The sequence below is a fragment of the Cricetulus griseus genome, chromosome 2, assembly GCF_003668045.3.
Source record: "Cricetulus griseus strain 17A/GY chromosome 2, alternate assembly CriGri-PICRH-1.0, whole genome shotgun sequence".
Lineage (NCBI taxonomy): Eukaryota > Metazoa > Chordata > Mammalia > Rodentia > Cricetidae > Cricetulus > Cricetulus griseus.
Window position 1 is genome coordinate 62,782,150 of NC_048595.1, and position 24,529 is coordinate 62,806,678.

Below are 24,529 nucleotides of genomic sequence, written 5' to 3' on the forward strand. Positions count from 1 at the left end.
ACTCATTATAAATGCTGTAGAAATGGCTCAGATGTTAAGATGCACTGCTTTTGCAGAGGACCCAAGTTAGATTGCCAGCACCCACATCTAGCAGCTTGCAGTCACCAGTAACTCCAGCGCCAGCAGATCCAATGCCCTCTTCTGGACTCCACAGGCACTACACTCACAGATACATGCACACACCCATTAAGGAACACACACTTAATCACTGCATCGTGAATATTCCTTCCTTGCCTGAGACTTGCTTTTAGATCTTCATAGTTGTCATTTGAAAAACAGAAAGTTTCAATTTTGCTAATTTATTGTTTTCTTTTATAATTAATGTTTTATTATGTCCCAAGAAATCTCTGCGTATCCCAAAGCCACAGAGATTTTCTTTATTATGTAAATTCTATGACGTTAGCTTTTTCATTAAGCTCCATGACTTATTTCATGATCGTTTTTATGCATCACACCAGGTAGGGGTGGAAATTCATGTGTTTCCCAATGAACATAATTGCATCATATTATTGATAAAGTTATCAGTCATATATTTAATTATTTAAGCATTTTTGTCAAAAATCTTTTTATAATATGTAGACTGATCTCCTTCCAAATACTGTATCCTGGTTCATTAACTATGTATTAGTCATTCTGTCAACACTACACTATGCTGCTGTTTATAAATTTTAGCTAAACAATATAGTAGAATCAATCAAACAAACAAACAAACAACAAAAAAAATACTAGATCTCCCATGTGATTCAGCTAGACCACTTTTGGGTACTTACCCAAAGGACTTCAGGTCAATATACCAGAGATCTTTGCATAATGTTACTGAAGTACTACTCACAATAGCTAAGTTATAGATGCAAATTGATTGTCCACCAACACAGGATGGATGAAGACGATGTATGTGATATAAAGAACACAGCAGAATTCTTTTCCACCAGGAAAAACGAAGTTACAGTGTTTGAAAGTTGAAAATGGATACAACTGGAGATAATCACTAAGTGATAAAGTTATTCTCAGAAAGACAAATCTCATGTTTCCTCTTATTCACAAATAAGGGTTTAGACAGATATATAAAAGCACATCTGACATGATATAGTAGAAGTAGTGGCCTGAACAAGAATGCCTCACATTGGCTCACATATATTTGAATGCTTAGTCACCAGATAGCAGAACTGTTTAAAAGGATTATAAATATTAGGAGTGGTGGCCTTATTGGAGTAGATGTGGCCTTGTTGAAGGAAGTGTGTCACTGAAGGTGGGACTTGAGGTTTCCAAGCCCATGCCAAGCCCAGTCTCTCTCTCTCTCTCTCTCTCTCTCTCTCTCTCTCTCTCTCTCTCTCTCTCTCTCTCTCTCTCTCTCCCTGCTCCCTGAGGATCAGAATGTAAACTGCTCAGATTTTTCTCCAGCACCATGTCTACCTGTATATTGCCATACTCCCTGCCATGATGATAATAGACTAAGCCTCTGAAACTGTAAGAAAGCCCCTGATTAAATGCTTTTCTCAATAATAGTTCTTCTGGTCATAGTGTCTTTTCACAGCAATGGCACAGTGACTAAAACAGCAGGAGTGAAACTATTTAGGGAAGCAACAGAATGAGGGAAAGAATGGGTGGGATATGTTCAGAACACACCTGAGACTTGTATGAAAATATAACTCAGTATCATGTAGAATAAAAATCTACCATTAAAATTATTTTTAAAACAAACAAACAAGTTTTAAAGTTGAGGAGGATATAGAAGTAACTTTCACATGGATACACTTGAACTATTTTTACACAGATACATACTCCTTCAGACATCTTTAGGAAGAAACTCAGGCTTGTTCTAATTTCCCTAATTGAAATGATCTTGAGATGCTTTGCTGCCTTGACCACTCTAGAACACGCTAGCTTATGCTGATGTAATAACATGACAAGAATTCAAATTCACATCCTAAGATCTGTCCACTATGTGTTACTTAGAAGAACTTCTGAAGGCTAAAATTATGTAAGTATCTCTGGCATGTCCGTTCAAAAATACCCTTACGTATTTCTACATATAGACTATTAAATATCGATTCTCCCACAGCAGCTAAACAACAGGCATTTTGTACATTTTGGCCCTGCTCTGTAATCTTTTGTGTGACTGGATGTTCCTACTCTGCTGATTTCTGTGGGAATCATGATTCTAAATTGTAAAGCAATTTATACCCCTTATATTTGTATCTATTTTCTGCTTTTGGGTGTCATTTTAATGACAAAGATGATAAAAATTTGTTGTTAGGATTCAGATACACCATTAGTGTATTGGGTTTTTAAAATGGTAAAAGATGTGGGATGGGCAGCAAATAAGAGGTAGAACACTTAGTTATGGTTCAGTCCTCAGTGTTTGGCTGTGAGAAAAAAGACATAGGCTAGTCTAGTAAGAATTCCCTTTGAAGAACCTATGAAGACTTACAGAAATCAGGTAGGTGTGTGTGTGGAGGATATGTGTGAGGGCATGCTGGTGTGTGATATGTGTGAGTGCATGTCTGTGTGTGCTTGCATGTGTTTGCATGCCTGTGGAGGCCTGAAGTTTATATCCTGTGTTTTCCTCAGTTGCTCTTACCCTTCTTTTTAGAAACAAGTTCTCTCATTGAACCCAAAGCTCACCAATTATATAAAGTCTGTGGCCAGTAAACTCCAGGATCCACCCATCTTTATATCCCCTCCCCCATGAAAGAGATAGCTATGTGTGGTAAAACATGCCTTTTTCATGGGTGTTAGGGATCAGGACTTGTGTGGAAAGTTATTTCCTGTCCGAGTCATCTTTCAAGCTCCAGATCTTCTTTTTAAAACATTTATGAATGGTTCTTTAATAATGTCATAATATCTTATTTAAGTCTGGTGTAAACAACTCCTTTCTGATTTATTTTTAAATGTCAGAATATCAACTTATCAAATTTATAAATTCTTTCAATATTCTGAAACTCAGCATGACTGAATCAGAACAGTAGACTCAATACTTATTGATTCTATTATTTTACTAATATTGATATTGCTATTTGTAATTTTACCATCCCTTCTGTTTGTCAAAAACTTAGCAAGAATTCTACATGCAATGTCTCATAAGGGCAAAATAGCATTATCATCATATTTAGTCATATATTTATTGATAAAATCAATTGAAAATATCTTTGAAGTAGAGTGGTTTCAGACATAGGGCCGCATTTCACTTTCCTTATTTTTCTTTCATTTACTCACTTTCAAAGAATTATTCAGTGTATACAGCATTCTATGCGTGCAGGATACACTTGTTGATGAGGAAGTTCTACAATAATTAGCCCCAGAAAGCCCATATTCCAGCCAGGAAAAAGCAGACACAAAACACAATGCATTTGAAAGGTTATGCAGTGTGCTATAAGGTAACAAGAACACTTGAAAAACCATTAAGGAAAGTGGTCGTGCCAGTGATTACCACATAAAAAGCAGAGCATGACAAAGTGCGGAAATCAACTCCACTGGGAGGTACTGATAAGTCAAATGAGACAAGGATTGAAAGTTGCCCTTTGCATTTAGCAATATGGTCATACAGAAAAATAAAATTTTCTAGAAAAAGATGAGTTTTTAAAAAATGAAAATAAGGAATAAAGAATGCTTTGAGATTTTGCTACCAAGGGCAACAGAATCAGCTAGACACAAGATTATCGACAGGTACAGCCAGTCTTCTGATTTCCAGACACAGTTCCAAGTCCACCTCAATTAGGGTAATATATGTGACTAATGCAGTGTCTCCCTCTGCAGACTGTTAATACAGTAATACAGCCCTAGCTACTGCCTCCCCAAACAGCAGTGGGATCCCCAAGGGAAAGTTATTCTGCCTTGAGTAATAGAATCCTTGTTTTTCTGTCGTTGAGAAAAACAGAATGGCCAGTAGCAATCTGGGGAGGAAAACATTCATTTCAGGTTATAGGTAACAGGCCATCATTGAGGGAAGCTGGGGCTGGAACTCAAGGAAGGAGCCTGGACCCCAAACCATGGAGAACTCCTGATTACGGGCTTGCTTCCAGGCTTCCATTCAGTTACCTTTCTTATGTAACCCAGGACCACTTTCCCAGGGATAGTACCACCCCCAGTGGCATGAGGCCTCTTACAACAATTAGAAATCAATTAAAAATGCCTCACAGACATTCCCACAAGTTAATGTGGTGGAGGCAGTTCCTCAGCTGAAGTCCCCACTCCCACATGTCAGGCTGACAACCAGGATAAACCATTACAATCCTCAAACTATTAAGCTCAATGTCACAATGATGAGAAGCAAAATCTACAGTGAGTTATTTGTTTAGAAGGTGAAAGAGGGCAACTTCAATCTGTGAGATTTATTCTTGAAACTATGCATTGCTAGCAATGAAATAAAAAGAAATATTAAAGAAACTTTCTATAACTGGTGCCATAACTAAGCCCTAAACAGACTATACACTGTTCTAAATAGTCCATTTCTACTGTATAATATGGTAAGACCAGAAAATTCCCTGATATAGTTTATTATCACACATCCTTTCCTAGTAAATGTGTCTTCAACTCTGTGGAACGTTATATAAGATATCATAGAAATATATATGCAAGTCCAAACATGGTGGCATGTACAAAAATCCAAAGGAAAATGCATGCACAAAACAATTATCTGTTATCAGAAAACAACTAGATACCACTTATGATTGAAGAGATACTCACCCAGAAGCTAAAGGACTAGCTGGCTCCTCTGGAGAACTGTGTCACATTGGGTGCTGGGAATTGGCTTCTGTTTAATATTAAATGGTGCCAGTAGTCAGGTGGGTGGTAGTGAGAAGCCAGTTGTCTTGGATTCATGCAAATCTGTGGCCTCTACTGCCACAGCTAGCTAGTCTGTTCATTACATGAAGCAGCAATACTTGGAAAACAGGCCACAGCCACATGATGGGTCACTGCTCTCAGGTGTAGGGACTGATCCTGGTCCAAAAGATCCATCTAACTAACTCCCATGAAACTCCCTACACTAATCTTCCAAGTTTTTGATATATTAAAAAAACACTGTGACTTATTCTCCCAGTACTTAATCTCAAACTTCACTGATTTTTTCTTTTTTTTTTTTTTTTTTTAGGACTTTGGCAGTAATGAGGTACAATACTTGATATTTTCCAGAGGCTACAGGATGAGTGTGTACAAGCATATATTTTCAGGAGTTAGATAATTTTATTATGGAGTCCAGAAGTCCAAAATCTGCTTGTAGGCCAGTAGACTGGAGATCCAGGAGTGCCATTAGTGAGACTACATTCCAAAAATGGCAGATATACACTGTGTTTGGGGGACTAATGACCCAGTTACAGCCTGAACACCTGAAGGCATCTTTCCAGGAGAGCTAATGAAACAGCTGAAAGCTAAAGAATTCTCACTAGAGAATTAATTTCTCCTTGTTTCCTATTGTTAATTCCTATACTTAATTTTATGAGGAATTTGCATGGATTAATAAAATCTGAGCACTTGGGAGGAAGAGGCAGGAAGATAGGGATTTTGAAGCCAGCCTGTGATGCAAGAGACATTGTATCAAAATACTTAAATAATCTGCTCTGTTTCTAAGGTTTATCAAGTGTTTTAATGGCAAACAACTGCTAAGCATGACAGGAAGCTCTATAAAGTGACTCCTGTACTTTTTAGAAGCCCCATCGATCATCTCCTTATATTCACACACCAGACTTTCACTACAGTTAAGAGAGCCAAGGAAGATATCATAGAGCCTTGTTTAATATAGTTAAGGAAAAGATACATTTAAAGACATTTTGGTTACTTTTATGTTGCTATGAAGAAATACTGCGACCAAGGCAACTTAGGAAAGAAAGCATTTAACTGGGGACTTGCTTACATTTCAGAAGCTGAGGCCAATATCATGGTGGGGAACCTGGTGGCAGGGAGCAGCTGGCAATATGGTGCTGGAACAGTAGCTGAAAGTTTCCATGTCGAGACATGGAAGCCATGAGGTGTGGGGGTATGAGAATGCTAATCGGGAATGTCCAATTCCCACTCTCACTGACACTGCCTTCAACTCACCTTATCTCTCCTGCTGTCTTCTCATTGACCTAAATAGCCTCCTTTCTGCCTTCCATATTCCATATAGTCCTACTTTTGCTTTCATCTGACACACAATACATATATTAATATATGAAAATAATAATTTATATAAAATATATATGACACATGAAATAAAACATTTGTCTTTCTCCCATTACCCTCTAGTTTCCCCTTCTCCTTGTCTGTGAACTTCTTCATTGCCCCTCACATTTCCTATTACACTTTCATGTCAGAGAGATAGATACAGGCAGACAGACAGATTTTTACATTTCAATCCATACTCTACACATTAAAAAATAATCCTTGTCTTTCTGAACTGGTTTGTGAATTTCTGTTTTTTCTTGTCTCATTATTACTGAATGAATTGTGGTGCTTAGTTTATACAGTCAACTTGATACAACCTAGAGTCACTTGGGAAGAGGGAACCTCAATGGAAAAACGGCCTCCATCAAACTGGCCTGAGGTTTTGTCTGTGAGATATCTTGTTGACTATGGAGGGGGAAGGGCCCAGGCTACTATGGACAGCCACACCTTAGGCAGGCATGAGTCAGTAAGCAAGCCGGAACAGCAGTGCTCTATGACCTCTGCTTCAGTTCTTGAAGTTCTTTTTGTGACATCCCTCAATGTTGGACTGTGACCAGAAGGATCAACTATATACCCCTTTCTTTTCTGAAGCTGCTTTTGGCCCAGAGCGTTTTACCATGCAAAATCAACAAGAATAAACATGCTCCTATAAACTGTATAAAATAAATACCAGGTGATGATTATATAATGTTATTGTATATTACATACATATTACTAAGTTCCATTTTTTTTTACTATCCAAATAGTCTTCTTACACTCTGTCTTAGGGTTTCCATTGTGGAGATAAAATATCATGACCAAAAGCAACCTGGGAAAGAAAGGATTTATTTCATCTTACAGCCCTCAGGTCACACTCCTTTGTTGAGAGAAGTCAGGGCAGGAGCCTGAGGCAGGAACTGATTCAGAGGCTATAGAGGAATTCTGTTTACTGGTTTGCTCCCCATAGTTCGCTCAACCTGCTTTCTTATACATTCTGGGACCACATGCCCAGGTGTGGCACTGTCTACAGTAAGCTGGACCCTCCCACATCAGCTATTAATCAACATAATGCTTTATAGACTAGACATACCTCCAAGCATTGTGACAGAAGCAGTTCTTCAGCTGAGGCTCTTCTTCCCAGATAACTCTAGCCTGTGTCAAGTTGACGAAAAACTAAGTACCATACTACAGAAAACTAGAAGAAATAGACTGTCATGAATATCTGTGATGCTCCACTGCATAGCTTCTAATGTGTGAGAATTCTTTCAGCTACATGATTTTTGAGACTGTTCTGCCAAGTAGGAAGTATAACAACATCACTGTGCCAAAATGAGTTACACTGCTGAACAACTTTGATGGCATTCTTATATTTAAAAAATACAGTGATATTTCTTCAAAACATATGGTGTTATGAACATGCATTGATATCATGAAATTGAAATTGAATATATTACTTAACTTTTATGTGTTTATCAATATACATAGACTCAGACATAAATAAGCTATAACAATATATTATGAAAAGTACAGGAGTATTATATTGTTGAGGTACAGACTGCAGTTGACACTAGATACTGGATTTTCCATGAAGATACAGATAAATATTTAGTGGATTTTGAGTTGGGTACTATTTGGTTTACAACTACTTCTAATACTAGGGAAGAAGAAATTGAGAAAAGGTAAAAAGAAAGGAAAAATAATACAGAGTTGATCCTCTGGCTTTGTCTTCATAAATATGTTTTATAAAAGTCTCTCTCTCTCTCTCTCTCTCTCTCTCTCTCTCTCTTTCTCTCTCTCTCTCTCTCTCTCTGTGTGTGTGTGTGTGTGTGTACACAAATCAAAGGACAGTTTATAGGAGTTGGTTCTGTCCTATCACAATAATCCTAAGGATGACAATCATGTCATCAGGCTCGGTACAGGCATCTTTCCCCCGTGAGCTGTCTCACTTGCCCCATAAACATGCCTTTTTAGTTTATCTGTCTAAAGACTAGGAACTTCATTTTATAATCATTTAAAATGCTTCCCAAACCTACCAGCACACTGGTATCAGGTAACAATTTTCAAATAAAACTGATATTTCTAGTCTACCTCCAAAATTACAGTAACAGTGATCTGGAATGTTTGAGCTTGGAAATTTTGGGGTTCAAGACAGGATTTCTTTGTAGCTTTGGAGCCTGTCCTGGAACTCATTCTGTAGATCAGGCTGGCCTCAAACTCACAGAGATCTGCCTGCCTCTGACTCTGCCTCTGCCTCCCGAGTGCTGGGATTAAATGAGTGTGCCATCACCACCACTCTTGAGCTTGGATATTTTTACAGGAGCTCTCTGTTATAATGTGCAAAGAGTTGCTCAGGTTCAGAAGACAATTCCACAAACTATGGCATTTTGCCATTCAGAAAACGTGGATATAAAGAGCATTGGAACACCTGAGAAACGGGCCCAGAAAAAAGTTCTTTCCTGTCTGTTCATCTTTATTTTTCCTCAAAGCAAAATGGCATAAAGCCAAGTCATGAAAAAAGTAGATCACTTGTGGTGGTTTGAATGAGAATTGTCCCTCAAAGTTGGGGTTGGTGGCACTGTTTGGTGAGCCTTTCTGGAGTAAGTTTTGTTACTATGGGTAGACTCTGAGAGCTGAAATCTCATACCACTACCAATTCACTGTCTGTTTTGTGCTTCAAGTTCAAGATGAAACCTCAGTTTCCTGGTCCTGCCACCATGCCTGCTGTCAGCTGCCACACTGTCCTCACCATTATGGATTCCAACCCTCTGGAAGGATAAACAAAAGTAAACTCTTCCTTTTATAAGTTGCCTTGATCATGGTGTTTTACCAAACAATAGAAAAATAATTAATACATAGCCTTTCATGCTCCAAAGCAAAGCATGAAATAAATGAACACTAACTCTCACCTATGCCTGCCTCTCAGTGAAATGAAATCTCCTCATCCACCATGCTCAGAGTAGGTCCACAAACCGGCCACCTGACCAGGAAGGACTGCCATGCAGAGGCTTACAACACTCTGAACAGAATGGTGCCAGTGACTCTCTCCCTCTTGGCCCTTTGCTCTTATTTTGGATATTATATAATTATCTTTTTATCTACAGTTCTACATACATACCTGTCCATTTTTTTCATGAAAGCTAAGCATAAAAATGGATACTTTCCTCCAATTCTTTGGACTTTGATTCATTTTCCACTGTCATTTAAAACTTTAAAAAGTAAATGTCCTGTTTTTCTTTGGTATGTCTTTTTCTACAGGAATGTTAGACATGCTACTTATGAGGGCGAGGAAGGGTATCACCCCCACCACACAGACCACACACACATTCCCATTATGTTTTAAGCTCATTTCATTTCTATGCCTGTGGCTAAGAAGAATATCCCTAATCATCCCATATCTAAAACAGAATACTGCAGAAAAGCTTAAAACAAACAAAACAAAACTAGAGACAATAAATGTAGGTATACATTATTATGAAACAAGGTAGAACATTTAATACAATGACAAACTGGACAACTTGCTAGTAATTCTAACAATGAACTTCTTCATTGCACAGGTATAAATAAGTTGTGTTGTGATTCCTTTACATTTATGCTTCAAGTGTATATATGAGTATACAGCCAGGCATAAGACCATGAAAAGTGTTAGCTTCTTGATATCAGTGGGGGCTAAATGATTCAAGAACACAAATGTGTACTACTCTTAAGTAAACTTAAACTTCCATCCAGTTAAAGTTTTTACAACGACTTTCCATAATACACATATGAAATAATTAGTAAAGATGGTTCTTAATTTAAAGGCTGTTAAACAGCTTGTAGACATCTGGTAACAAGCTGAAATGGGTCATTCAAAATTTATCTAACTAAATTAAGGGGGGAAAATGTTTCTCCTCCCAGGTTGGCATGTCACAAGATAACTAAACCGACTTAGTAGGCTTGCCTGGGAATCCTTAGCTGTCAGTGGTGAATATGCAAAGGGCCAGCAAATTAAATCAACCTGCCAAACTGTCAATTTCAAGCCTCATGACTGCATGAAAATAGCATCACTGGAAGAAATCAAGCATTGCCTTCTTTTGGGTTTCCTGGCATCTATTCAAATACTCATGCAGTTGTGGCTAATTTTGCATGCAAATTTCAGTCAATAAGCTCAGAACAAGACCTCCCAAGATATTTCAAAGGCTCTGACAGTATTTTTTCTGAATACCAAATCGACAGTAGTTGAAATTCAATCTCCATTTGCCAGTGCTTTACATATGCACACTGTCCCCACCACAGAGCTAAGTTAATGAGAGCCTTACCTGCCTTCACTCACGTCCTCCCAGCCGTCCTTGCTGAGGTTCTCAATGTGGCTCATAACCTTGATGGAGTGATTGAGAACAGTGTGGTGGCGACCCACAAAGATCTTTTTCTTGGCAGCTTTAAACTTCACCTTGGTAGTGCTTGTCTTGCAGTCGTACTGCCGGGCTCTCACATCTGTGGTGGCTATCTCAGATTTAGCTTTGTCGGTGGGATGGTGCAGTTTCTCCTCTTGACTTGCCACCTCTTCATTGTCATTTCCCAAAGCCTTGGCTTCTGCCACTTGTCTCCTCAAGGTAGTGACTTCCCTCTCCAGCTCGGTGATTTTTATTTGAAGTTCACCTTTGTCATTTTCTACATCTTTACTCATCTTCAGCAGGTGCTCTAACTCTCTTTCTCTTGCCTCTGAATCTTCTTGATAGTGTTTTAAATGGAATTTCAGTAAATCGTTTTCTTTCTTTAATTTTTTACTCCATTCTTTTAATTTTCTTGACTTTTTCTCAAAAGATTTTAGCCGATTTTCCAACTCAATGACCTAAGCAAGAAGGTTTAATTTATTCCTTTAAATTTTAAATCCATAATCTAAATCATTTTAAATTATCATTTCTAACTGATGAAAGAAAGTTACATTTAGCACAAGGACAAAACAAATCTAAAGCACTTAATTTCTAAATAATTCTAAGGTGATATAGGTGAATACATTCAAAAATGCAATAATGCATCTGCTGGATAAAGGACAGATGGTAAAAGAAGTTAAAATCCTATGCAAAGTGATACAGAAGTAAGGATGTCAATGAGCTGCAGATTGTAGGTGCTTTGGTTATACATTCTAACTGTGAAAAGAAAGATTTTCAGAAAAATAAACTGTTTACAGAAATAGCCTTAAAATAGGTTCATGGAGAAACTATTAATAAACACTTGACAAACACATTAAAAAGTGATGTGATGACAAAATAAATAATTTGTAAAGGTTTTATTTCTAAATTTGAAAGGTACCATTTTAATTCTCATTTTGATCCTTGTTTCACAGGATAAAATATTTTTTCAAAAATGTTCAACAATCTAAAATTATAAGAATTTGAAGGTTACTTTAAATGAATTTTTTCCATTTATTTCATTAAATATTGCTCCTGTTGCAGGACACAGTGACGGTCAAACACACTCCAGACCCAATGTATCAACAACCATTGGAAAGGCATACACTTGCACATCTTAAAGTAATGCATGATAGGATGTAAACTTTGTAGGTCTAAACATGAAACACAGAATTGTAACTCTTACAGAAGGAAGCTTGGATTTAGAACTTGAAAAATAGCAAGAAATGTTATTTGAAAAATAACACTTTGTGATTTTTCAAAATAATTTTATAAGTATAATTGAAACAAACTCAAAAACTGCTTTTTCAAAGACTCACTGACTCTCCTTTTGAGCCCACAAGAAGACTAAAAGCAGAAAGTCGACATCTATGTCTTTGTTTTGCATTTGTATGTTGGCTCAAGAAACAGAGATGAGTGACCCTCTCTAGTCTTGCCTATTGAGTCATCTAGAATTTCACAAAGAGCCATAGGGTCAGATAACTGTGAACTTCCAAATGAGGATAGCTCATTTGAGACCAAAAGGCTGCATTTTCAGTGAGTAATAGATTAACAATTTAACATGTCATTGGACCACCTTGATGATGGCTCTGAGCTGACATAATAATGGGCAGACCACACCTTGACCAAGACCAATTCACACTTTCTCATTAAAACTAAACCTAGAGCTCATGTCAGTACATATTATATGGACTATAGGGGAAATATATCACTGAAGTCCTTTATTCATTCCCTTTAGTAATGTGTTTTGGGGTTGGAAAGATAGCTCAGTCAGTAAGGACTCATCTCCAGCATGAGCATCTGAGATTGATCCCTAGAACTTACATACAAAAAGCCAGGGTATTCTAGAGCTGGAGAGGCAGGGACAGGTGGACTCCTGCCTCTCACCAAACAGCTAGCCTAGGCTACTTGACAGGTGAGTGAATTCCAAGCCAGTAAGAGACCCTGTTCCTGAGGTGGTCTCAGATCTCCGCAAGTATGCATATGCACACACCACACCACACACATAGGAATATGAACATGCAAGAAGTAAATTCTGATGGGTCTGATGTGGGAGGCTCTTGAACCTAGCTACTCAGGACATGCAAGACAGAAGGCTGCAAGCCCAAAGCTAGCCTGGCCTACAGAATGAGTTCAAACCCATCCTGTGTAACTTAAAAGACCCTCTGTCTGTCTGTCTGTCTGTCTGCATGTATGCACGTATATGTTCACACACTTGAAACCATTTCATTGAGCCTGAAAATGTATTTTGTAAACAGAAATAAATTGAGACAAATGCTACAATTTGAAGGCAGCATTTTATTATCATTAGTAGTACTTTATTGTGACTACAGGTTGACATAGACTATGATGCTAAAATGTGGAAAACTATACTAAAAATATATAATATGTATATTTATACCTACAAAACTCTCTATATATGCATGCATATATATGGTTGGGAAAATAAATTGTTGGTAAATAACTTGCCTATCATGCATGAAACCCTGAATTCAATCCTTAATGCCACATAAATGTAAACACTCATTAGTTAAAAGTAATAAATTTAACCATGAAATTTTAAAAATATAATTGATACAACTGCATAAGGCTAATATTAAAAAGAAAGAAATTAATATACTAATTTGGTTCAAGTTAACAGTTGTGAAGGGTGAAAAGAAGTCATAGTTTTTTTAGGCTTTCTTCTCTTGAGGAATAGTCACAGATTATGAATCTATATTAACAAAATTATATAAAACAGCAAAGAAAAATACTATTTTGAAATAAAGCTGATATGTTAATACAAAGTATAAAATATCCTAATTGATGGCATCAGTTTTTCATCTTTCTTCAAGATGAATGAATGTGAGCATGTCTCAATCTCTCGACTATTATGTTAACCTGTTATGTGTCCTTTGGTAGTACTGGAGTGACATCCTTTGTTATAGGACAATGGCAAATCTAGCATATCAATTTCTGTAGTTCATGAAAAGTACCTATAAGTTTATCCACAAGAAATAAAGATAGTAACGTAAAATGGTTTATATATGCTTGCATTTTTCAGTTGTTTTTTTTTTTTTCTTTGTGAACTGATGCTTTAAGAAAACCCCAAACAAACCCAGAGTAGCGAGGCAACAGTCAAGGAGTATATTATTTAAAGATGAATTTTCAATAATACTGCCAGTAAGTGTTCATGCACTTGAAACGATTTCATTGAACCTGATAACATATTTTGTAAACAGAAATAAATTGAGACAAATGTTACAATTTGAAGGCAGCATTTTACCATCCATGGTAAATGTACTGTATTGTGACTACTGGTTGACATAGACTGTGTTATTAAAACACAGAAAACTATACTAAATCATAGGATAAATTTTTATTGACAATAAGTCACACATATTTTCAAGTTTAAATTATAAAGATATCACCATTTTACTCTGGCACGGCTATAAATTAAAAGAAAAAAAAAGCAATCTATGACCATTGCAGAAGAGCAGAACCTCCAGACCCATTTGTAACTTGAATTGCTCACTTATAACTAATAAGTACATATATTCTAAATTTTGTTAACTTTTTTCTTTTCATTTTCTTCCCCCATCTATAAAAATATTTTTAATCTATGTCCAAGGAAGCACAAGTGTTTACACATTTATTTTTCTAACATTGATTTTTTTTACCCCATTTTGGCAAGCCAATGATTTTGAATTATGAATTTAAATTAAGGATTCACACAAGGTTTAAGTTCATGAGCTCTGGTTTTAAAATATAATCCTTTATGGTAAAATTCAGATTTAACTTGCTCAGCTCAATATCTTAAAGATTAGACTACCTTCTGTAATGTCTGCTCCGGTATTGCTTTCTCATTCTTCTCTGGAGTACTCTTCTTGACCCCAGCATCTTCATAGTGTCTAAAGAGTTGTTCTGGGAGCAAATGAATAATATATTATGGTATATCACATATTGCTGAAATACTGTACTGTCATTTTAAGAGGAAAGTTTTGCAGTTTTACAATTATGAATATTCTAGTCTATTGTCTTGCCAAGTATTTGGCCAGAACTAAATGGTGACCTTTCTCAAGAGTTTTTTTTTTTTTTTTTTTTTTTTTCACATAATTACATCTCTTTGTAGTGTCACATTTTTCCCCTGAAGTATTAGAACTTTCAAAGGTACAATAGATCTACAGATTAACAATGCTATACCTTCATTCCCATGTTCATCCTTTTGTAGACTATTCTGCCTTTGCCTTAAAAGCAGTATTCATTGCCATTTTATCTACAGCCACTACTAGTTTTGTTCTGCTGATCCTGTTCCCTGCCAGGAGGATCAGAGTGATGGCTGAACAAAGCAAACAGTAACAGAATTAGTGACTGAAACCATAACAATGCATGAACCTTTCCTTCCACAAAGAGACTGTGCACAGGCAGGTTAAACCATAAAAGCCTCATTGCTGGAGGAGCTCTGACTTCCTAAGAAATAAACCCACATTCATAGGTGAAGTTGTTTGACAAATCACTCCTGCATGGGGTGGCAACTAGCCACACAGCTTTATCAGAGCAACAAAAACCTGCAACTAATTTACCAAGTAAAGGGACACACTGTCATAAATTTTTCATTAATATTAAAATTCATCCAAATCTAGAACTGTTTTATTTACAGATAAGTTACAGTGATGAAGTTACCTTTTTTTTTTTTTTACTGAATTCTTCAACTGTCTTTTAAGTATAATGTTCTTAAAGAACAAAGCAAGGATCAGAAAAGAATGCACAATGCTAAGAGGGTATGCATGTGTATTAGCTTACTTTTGCTTTAAAGTAAGCCCGACTGCTGTAGGTCAGTGTAAAACTTTGATTTATCAACAAAGGAAGAGAAAACAATATTATTCTCTGTAGAGTAGAAATCCTCCTGATAAAAACAGTGACTAACAAGTTTGTTAGAGTGAATTAGGCATTTCTTTTGTCTTTGAAACATGACATATTCAATTAAAACTTCTGTGCTCATGAAATAAATAGAACGCTGTCCTAAGAATAATAAAAGCTAGAAAAGGTAGAATTTGCCTCTTGGGGGAATACATACCTTTACCTTGATAATAATCTATCAGCTCCCAGGCTTCTTTTTCTAGTCCCCTAACACCATGGTGCTGAATTCATTTACAGCACTCTTCAGCAATATAGAAATAATATGCAAATATAATTCATCTCTTCTAGTCATTTAAATATCTCCTATAGTTCTGAGTGAAGTATTTGTCCTTAGAAATAATATAATAGTAATATATTCACATTGCACAGAGTACTAACAACATCTATATATTGTTAATGAAATAAACATGGAAGAATGATTTTGAATAGAATTTCCTTGCTGCATGTTTGGTCCTAGGTATATGAAAGGAATACTGGACATAGTAGCTGAGCATGTTCACCTGTAGATGTCTCCCAGAAAAATTTTTTCCTTGCCTTTATATCTTCTATAAAAACACTGAAGCAGTTAGGCTCAGACTGTGGAGTGAAACAAGGAATATACTCTTAGCCACTTCAGTTCAAATATCTCAGGATGTGAAAACTGAGGTAAGAGGGCTCAGTGAAGAAAATGACCCTCTCTCTCTCTCTCTGTCTCTCTCTGTCTCTGTCTGTCTCTGTCTCTGTCTCTGTCTCTGTCTCTGTCTCTGTCTCTCTCTCTCTCTCTCTCTCTCTCTCTCTCTCTCACACACACACAGCAAGTGTGCTTCATTCTACAAGAGATTTATTATATCATATGGTTTAAATGCTTTAATTTTTGCTAGCATTAAAATTCTTCCCAATTTATGTTTTTTCTCAGAAATTCCTTTTCTTTTTCTGCTTTTAAATACTAACTTTGTTAACATTTTATTTAAAATTTGTTTTATTTTAGTTTTTTTCCCCTTTTAATCTTCTCAGTTTACCATGGAGGTAAAGGGAGTTTCTCTCCTTTTCTTGGAGTCTAAATGCACTGAAATAAATGGAGATTTATAAGGGAAAATGAATACTACACACACTATGAAAACTGCAGAAGGACCAGATGGTCAAGTTTCAGCACCCTCAGCAAGAGAAAAAGAAAGATGGAGCAGGGAAATGAAGACATCTTTTAGGGGTAGGAAAACTGAGTGAGTCTGAGGGACAGACAATGACCCGAGACAGAGGTGAACACCGAAACTGCAGTGACACAGAAGGCTGTCTTTGTATGTCCTGGAGTCACCAGAACAGATGCTGTCTTTAAAGAGAATTGCCAAATACCTGTATGCTTGCTTTTCTATGACCAATCTTTGGTTAAAGATTTTAGAGAGGGGGTCCAAGTTAGATAAGATAATCCACAGCGTACTGAGCCTGACAGCAACATGCAAAGGAAAGTCAGATATAACTAGGTTATAAGGCTGCCAAAGGCTACCCAGTTTCCTTATTTCAAATGGCTCAGCATAGCTGGGGTATAGGGTGCACAGTACTCAGGTGTGGAAGAAAGATCTTGGGATCCAGGTCACCTTGGACTGCATACAAAGATTCTGCCTCATGCCAAAGTGTCACTAGTTTGAGCTATTTTTTCCAAGTCCCAACATTCCATTGAATAATTAACCTAAATTATTCTGTAACTTTTTACTGTTAATTATTCTTTTATATTCTTATTTTAATTATAGTAACATTATTTTAAAAAACTATCATACTTTTTCTGATTTTTCCCATTTTAACATTTAATAATTACATTCATTTTTGATAAATTGTGAACTTGGTTTAGCATTTTTAATTTGATTTCTACTAGATTTATTTGAAATACTTAATAGCAAAATACAAGTGGTAACCATCCTAAATTAGTGTTAAAATTTATTCTTATTTGGTACTAAATATAAAGTCATTTGGCATTCAATAGGTTGTATTTTTACATTATTTAATGACACAATACATTTTATTGTCCCAAATGAAAGAGAGAACATGGAAAAGGGTTAGTGCAAACTGTATTCAGCCAAATGAAACAAACAACCTAACTCTTGATTTGAACATGTCAATTTTTGTACTATCCTAAGGGTACCAATGACTAATATCATTAAAACTTACCTTATTTCTTCTATTCTTTGGACTTTTATTGATAAGGAAGCGATAGCTATATTTTTTGTTATTTTCTTGATCTGTGATCAAGAAAACAAAAATACTAAAGAAGATAACATAGTAGAAAACAACCAATTGCATTTTGTGTGTATATCTTAGTAATTTTAGTAATTAGCACATATTTTTCTATGATTTTCAATCATTACATAATAATTCTGTATGATACTTTTTAGTACACATAGCATTTATTTATTTGTTTGCATATTGAATAAGTATGTCAGCATGACTGAATCTACCTTCAGTTGAGTTAGATTATACATGACAGTATTACCTTGACAGTTTACTTATTCTCAGTGTCACTAATACTTTCTTCAAGTCAAATTATTCATTAAATGGCTCTTCCACTATTTGCAACTGCTACTTTTAAATATATTCCTTAATTCTACAATAGTAGAATTCTAAATAATAAGTTTATTTTCTGTTTCTTTTCTTTTTAAATTGAAAAGATTCTTCTCCTATAATAATTCCAATCATAGTTTCCCCTCCTTCCACTCCTCCTAGTTCCCCTCTTCCCCAGATCCACCAGCATCCATTTCCTCTTCAGAAAAGAGAAGGCCTCCAAGAGACAACAGCCAATAAATACAAAATAAGACACAACAAGGCAAGCAAAAGAAGAACTTGTGGGAGTGACTAACCAATTTTTCTGATTTTTAAAAAGTGTTTCTATATGTTCACCATAGTCCTTTCATAAATCTCTCTCTCGCTCTCTCTCTCTCTCTCTCTCTCTCTCTCTCTCTCTCTCTCTCTCTCTCTCTGTGTGTGTGTGTGTGTGTGTGTTGTTACTGCTTCCTGCTTCTATCAGTCCCCTTTGTCCCCCTGATAGTTTTACTTCTATATACATGTCACAAACATATACACATATAAAATACAGAGCCACAATGAAAAAAAACATATATTTGTCTAATACTGGCCTAATTTACTTAATATTATTTCATTTCTTCTTTGTTCCTGCAAATAGCATAGCTTCAATCTTATGATGGAAAAACAATCCATTGTGCACACATACTACATTTGTCTACGCAGTCCTCTGATTTTGGGTGCTTAGATGGGTTCCATAACTTAGCTACTGTAAACAGTGCTACAATAAGTACCAATGTGCAAGAAACCAATGTGCAATTTGTCTATAAGATGCTGATTTGGAATTGTGGACTCACAGTTTTTGCTTTTATTTCTTAATTTGGTTCTTTTTCATTGCTTGAATGTTCATCTATGTATGTTTCTGTTTTCAAAACAATATAGTTGCTTTTATTTTTATTTTTTGTTGGTTTTTTGAGACATGGTTTCTCTGTATTGTTTTGGAGGTTTTCCTGGCACTTTCTCTGCAGACCAGGCTGGCCTTGAACTCACTGAGATCCATCTGCTTCTGCCTCCCAAGTGCTGGGATTAAAGGTGTGTGCCACCAATGCCCAGCCAATATAGTTACTTTTAACAATAAAACAAGACACCTGTCCCAATTGTAAAGGAAGAAGTGGAAATATGTTTCAGTAGAAGAAAGAGAAAAGATCCTGGCAAGGGAAGAAAAATGAAAACAAAAACCATGTTTCAGGAGCCAAAGAAGGAGTAAATTCATAATTTTGTGAAAACTAAAAGTATAAAATAGAAATGTTAAAATACTGATAAATCACTAACAACATATTTACAACTGAATCAGTAATAATGACTGAGAAAAGGCTACAGGAGGAGTTCACAAAAACAATCACTAGGTGTGGTGACAACACCTGAATGGCAGAAGTTGGAAAGAATCTTATCATATTAACCTGATTTGCTTCTTCTACTAAGATATTGAAATTGCATAGTAAATACAATTGTCTTTACTTTTAACATAGGAACAATTTTACACTGGTAACATAGGTGCATCCCCTATCATGAGACATTTGGTCATAGTGGTCACACACTTGAAATGAACAAAGCTTCCAACCCCACAAAGTTAGAAAGACCTAAATACCCTCAAAATCTTGTAATAGCAAAAGAAAATATGAATAAGTCATATGTTAAATCAATTATAAATATAAGAGCAAGTATAAGTAGGAGAACTTTACAAATGAACAATAAAAATAATTATTTCTATCCTTATCAAATATTACTTTACATTTTTACATGAAGAGAAGGGGGGGTCAGGGTCCATGTAGAGTGAGTGCTCCTCTTCAAGATTTACTAGGGATCTGGGGTTGAACTCAGCTCATCAGGCCTGGGCAGCAACAGCTTTAGCAGCTGAGCCATCTATCAAGTCCCATTTAAAAGTTTTAAGAAATTGTGAGCATGTTCCAAGTAGAATATTTTGGAGTTTACTGTATTTGACTTTCTCATGAGACATAAAAATTAAGTGTTATAAATCAATAACATGGCACAAAAGGGAGAAACTAAGTAAGATTCTTAAATTGAAAAAACTTTAATAATACTAAAGACTTATTTTAATTAAAAACTTACCTTCTCTTTTCTCTGCCATGCTCCTGTTCAATTCTTGTATGGTTGTTTTATCAATAGACATCTGTACTTTAAGCTCATCCAATTCATCTTGAAGATTCATCCTATGAAAAATTCAAGTAATTAACAATTACATAAAATTTGTAATTTAAGAAAAGGTTTAGTAAAAAAAAAGCTACAAAGACAATTGAAAAGTCGAAAATAGTAAGATAAAATAAAAATATAGTAACTACATATATTCAGTTATACAGTAGCATGCAAATATATTTCTATGAGGGTATTTTTTTAGTATGTACTATGAACTTCATTACAACAACAAACATGACAAATACATATGTGTATCAGAAGAATGACTCAGTGTATAGCCTGAGCTGGCTTTAAATTTACAATTTTGCCTTGGCCTCTTGTGTGCTGGGATTATAGGTACATACTACAATAACCAGCTAAAGAACTCGTGTGTGTGTGTGTGTGTGTGTGTGTGTGTGTGTGTGTGTGTGTGTGTGTAGTTGTAAGTGGGTATAAGGCAAAAAACTGTAACAGAGACCCACAAGAAAAAGAAAAGTGTTGAGGGGGTGGGGAGAGTAATAGGACATATACGACATGAACTTGAAAAGGAGACTACAGGGCAGTGAGGAGGTGGAAGGGTCTAACAGGTGATTAAGAGTAGCAGGAGGAGAAGGGAAGCAGGATCAACAAAGACAATTTAAGTTTGAAAATATCATAATAAAACCTAATACTTTGCCTGCTAGCTACTTTTTTTTTAACATCATGTATCAAGGCTAGGGAGACAGCTTAGTCTGTAAAGTTCTTGCTGTATAATCAAGAAGGTCTGAGTTCTATTTCTCATGCCCATATAAAGAGTGTAAAAAGCCACAAAGGGTGGTGTGTGCTTGGAACAGTTGTGCTAGGGAGACAGAGACAGGAGGATCCCTGGGACTCACTGGCCCATGGGCCCAGCCATTGAAAATTTCTATCTCTCAATAAGTCTGGGTAATGAAAGGGGAAAGACATGGAGGAAGATTTAGCCTTGGAGATTATGAGAAAATCTGCTGTAAATCAAACTGAGGACTGACTGATACCTCCCAAGTCATTATCAAGGATGTCATATAAGGAGGCCAACACATAGTATCAAAAAAAGATGATAATCCCAACAAAAGATAGTTTTCAATAGAAAAATATGAAGAAAATACCAACATTGAAATAAAGAAGGCAGCACAAGATCTGAAAGAGGCAAGACAGAAGTCAGGAAGGAGATGAGAAGACAGCTCTCAGGGTCAGATGGAAACTTAGTTGTAGTCCCAGTAACAGGACAGGTCCAGCAGAAGAAAAAATAACAGAGCATGAAGACAGGTCTTTTGAATTGTTATTGTCAGACAGAAAAACAAAAGAGAAGTAAAAAGGCTTGAAGAGAAAATACAAAAGTTTGGGACACCCTTACTATTTACATATTTGGATCTTTGGCAACCAGAGAGAAAAGAGATACAGGTTGAGAACACTATGAAAAAGATAATAGCTTAAAACTTTCTAAATCTTGGGGAAGACATGGATATCTTAGTATAAGAAGTATTTAGAACTAAATAGAGAATTTGCAACAGAGGAACCTAAAATGGCTGAAAGTCACATAAAAAAGTGCTCAACATCCTTAGCCATCAGGGAAGTGCAAATCAAAACAACTCTAAGATTTCATCTTACTCTTGTCAGAATGGCCAAAATCAAAAACACCAATGACAGTTCATGTTGGAGAGAATGTGGAGAAAGGGGAACACTTCTCCACTGCTGGTGGGAGTGTCAACTTGTACAGCCACTTTGGAAATCAGTATGGCGATTCCTCAGAAAAATGGAAATCAGTCTACCACAAGATCCAGCAATCTCACTCTTAGGCATATAACCAAAAGAAGTACATTCATACAAAAAGGACATCTGTTCAATGATGTTCATAGCAGCACTATTTGTAATAGCCAGAAACTGGAAGCAGCCTAGATGGCCCTCAACTGAAGAATGGATAGAGAAAATGTAGTACACTTACACAATGGAGTACTACTCAGCAGAAAAAAACAATGGAATTTTAAAATTTGCAGGAAAATGGATGGAACTAGAAGAAACCATTCTGAGAGAGGTAACCCAATCAAAAAAAGACAAACATGGTATGTACTCACTCATATGCAGATTTTAGACATAGAGTAAAGGATTACCAGCCTACAATCCACACTGCCAAAGAAGCTAGTAAACAAGGAGGACCCTAAGAGAGACATACATGGTTCCCTGGAGAAGGGGAAAGGGTCAAGATCCCCTAAGTAAATTGGGAGCACGGGAAGAGGGGGGAGGGAGCTAGGAGAATGAGAAGGGGAGAAGAGGAGGGATGCAGAGGACATGAGGGAGCAGAAAGGTTGAGCCAGGGGACGAATAGGTGATAACAAGAATGGAGATACCATAATAGAGGGAGATGTTTTAGGTTTACAGAGAAATCAGGCACGAGGGAAATGTCTGGAGATCTACAAAGATGACACCAGCTAACAATCTAAGCAACAGAGGAGAGGCTACCTTAAATGCCCTCCCTTGATAATGAGATTGATGACTGACTTATATACCATCCTATAGCCTTCATCCAGCAGCTGGTGGAAATAGAAGCAGACATCCACAACTAACTGAACTAAACTGGAATCCAGATGCAGAGAAGGACGAGTGAAGGAAGAGCAAAGGGTCCAGACCAGGTGAAACCCACAGAAACAGCTGACCTGAACATCGGGGAACTCTTGCTCCCCAGACTGATAGCTGGAATAGCAGCATGGGACTGATCCAGACCCCAAGAATATGGGTTTCTGTGAGGAAACCTCAGAAATCTGCAGGACCTCCTGTAGTAGTTCAGTACTTATCCCTAGCATAGGTGTGGACTTTGGGAGCCCATTCCATATAGAGGAATACTCCCTGAGCAAAGACACATGGGGGTGGGCCTAGGCCCTATCCCAAAGGATACGATAGACTCTGATGACACCCTATGGAAGGCCTCACCATCCAGGGGGAGCAGAAAGGATATGTGATAGATAGGGTTTTAGTGGGTGGGGGGTGGTGGTAAGGAAGGATGGGAGGGAGAAGGGAACTGGGATTGTCATGTAAAACAATCCTGTTTCTAATTCAAATTTTAAAAAAAAGTTAAAAAAAAATAAGTATTTAGAACTTCAAATACACATGACCATAGAAGTCTCTCACCATGGCATAATAAAGTTAAGTTGCTAAAGTGAAGGACAAAGAAGCAAGCATTATAGTCTGCAAGAGAGTAACACATAAAGGCACATACATTGGACTAATGGTAGATTTCTCAGAAGGAATTCTTCTACATGCCAGGAGGACACAGAGTCATGGATTTTAGGTCCTGGAAGAAAATAATTTCAACCAAGTTTTTTAACCCAGCAAGGTTTTGCTTCACATTGAAAGAAGTAAGGGCCTTCAAGAAAAAGGAAAAATCAAGGGAACTCATGGTCAATAGATCAGAAATACAAAAGATGCTCTAGGGAATCATATAGCCAGATGAGAAAAATATCTGTAAATACAATCATTAAGAACATGAATAACGGGGTGTTGGTGGCACAAACTTTTAATCCCAGCACACGGGAGGCAGAGGCAGGCAGATCTCTGTGTGTTCGAGGCCAGCCTGGTCTCCAGAGCGAGAGTGCCAGGATAGGCTCCAAAGCTACACAGAGAAACCCTGTCTTGAAAAACAAAAACAAACAAACAAAAAAGAACATGAATAACACTTTTCTGCCAGAGCCCACCTAGTATAACCCCAAGTGCCCAAGTGCCCCTCCTCTCCTTGTTACCTTAATTCAGCTCACTATTCTGGCTAAAGTCCCCTCTTCCACCAGAAACCAGGCCAGCATCCAGAACCCAAGGTAATTCTGCCCCTAACCCCACCCACACTCACACAGCATAACTCCAACTGCTCCTCCTCTTATCATCATCATATCCCATTCCACAACTCCACCCCATCAGAGGCCTGGCCAGTTCCTTGAAAACTAGGTAAGCCACAACTCCACCACCTCTGCCCTACCTGCACCCACTCAGTATAACCTCAAGTGCCCAAATGCCCCTTCTCTCCTTGTCACCTTATCCAGCCCATTATAGGAGCCATATGACTTCTTCAGGGTCCAAGGTCTGAGAATAGCACAAACCGCTCTCCTTGTGGCAAGTCCCTAGAGATCCTGACCCAGTTGACAAAGAGCTGTGGACTGTTTGTTTCGTGATTCTGGGCATGATTAAGCTTATGTGCTGTATGCTCTCCTTGCTTTCACTATGCTAGCCATACTGCTGGACTAATGAGTCACAGTAGGTCATGAAGTTTAATATTACATATTTACAAAACTTCACAGATAATAGTCTTTGAGAAATGTTATTAAATAGATGATATCAGGAGTTATTGTGCACAGTCTAGGACTAGGGAATGAAGCAGAATCACAGAAACTCACAGTTCCCTCATTTCTAATAACTGTGCCAATACCCCAAGAAGTATTGGA

At 37.0% G+C, this 24,529-nt stretch overlaps 1 protein-coding gene across 4 annotated transcripts in view; it reads right to left on the reverse strand.

The window, feature by feature from the left end:
* The window catches only part of LOC100755760 (centlein), a 279,351-nt gene that overhangs the window by 88,617 nt on the left and 166,205 nt on the right, over positions 1-24,529 (reverse strand). For all 4 annotated transcript variants that reach the window (XM_027400365.2, XM_027400366.2, XM_027400364.2 and 1 more), the window contains exons 13-15: positions 20,025-20,125; positions 14,320-14,411; positions 10,416-10,948 (exon numbers count right to left, since the gene is read on the reverse strand). In XM_027400365.2, the coding sequence (XP_027256166.2) occupies positions 10,416-10,948; positions 14,320-14,411; positions 20,025-20,125 (726 nt within the window). The remainder of the gene's footprint in view (positions 1-10,415; positions 10,949-14,319; positions 14,412-20,024; positions 20,126-24,529) is intronic.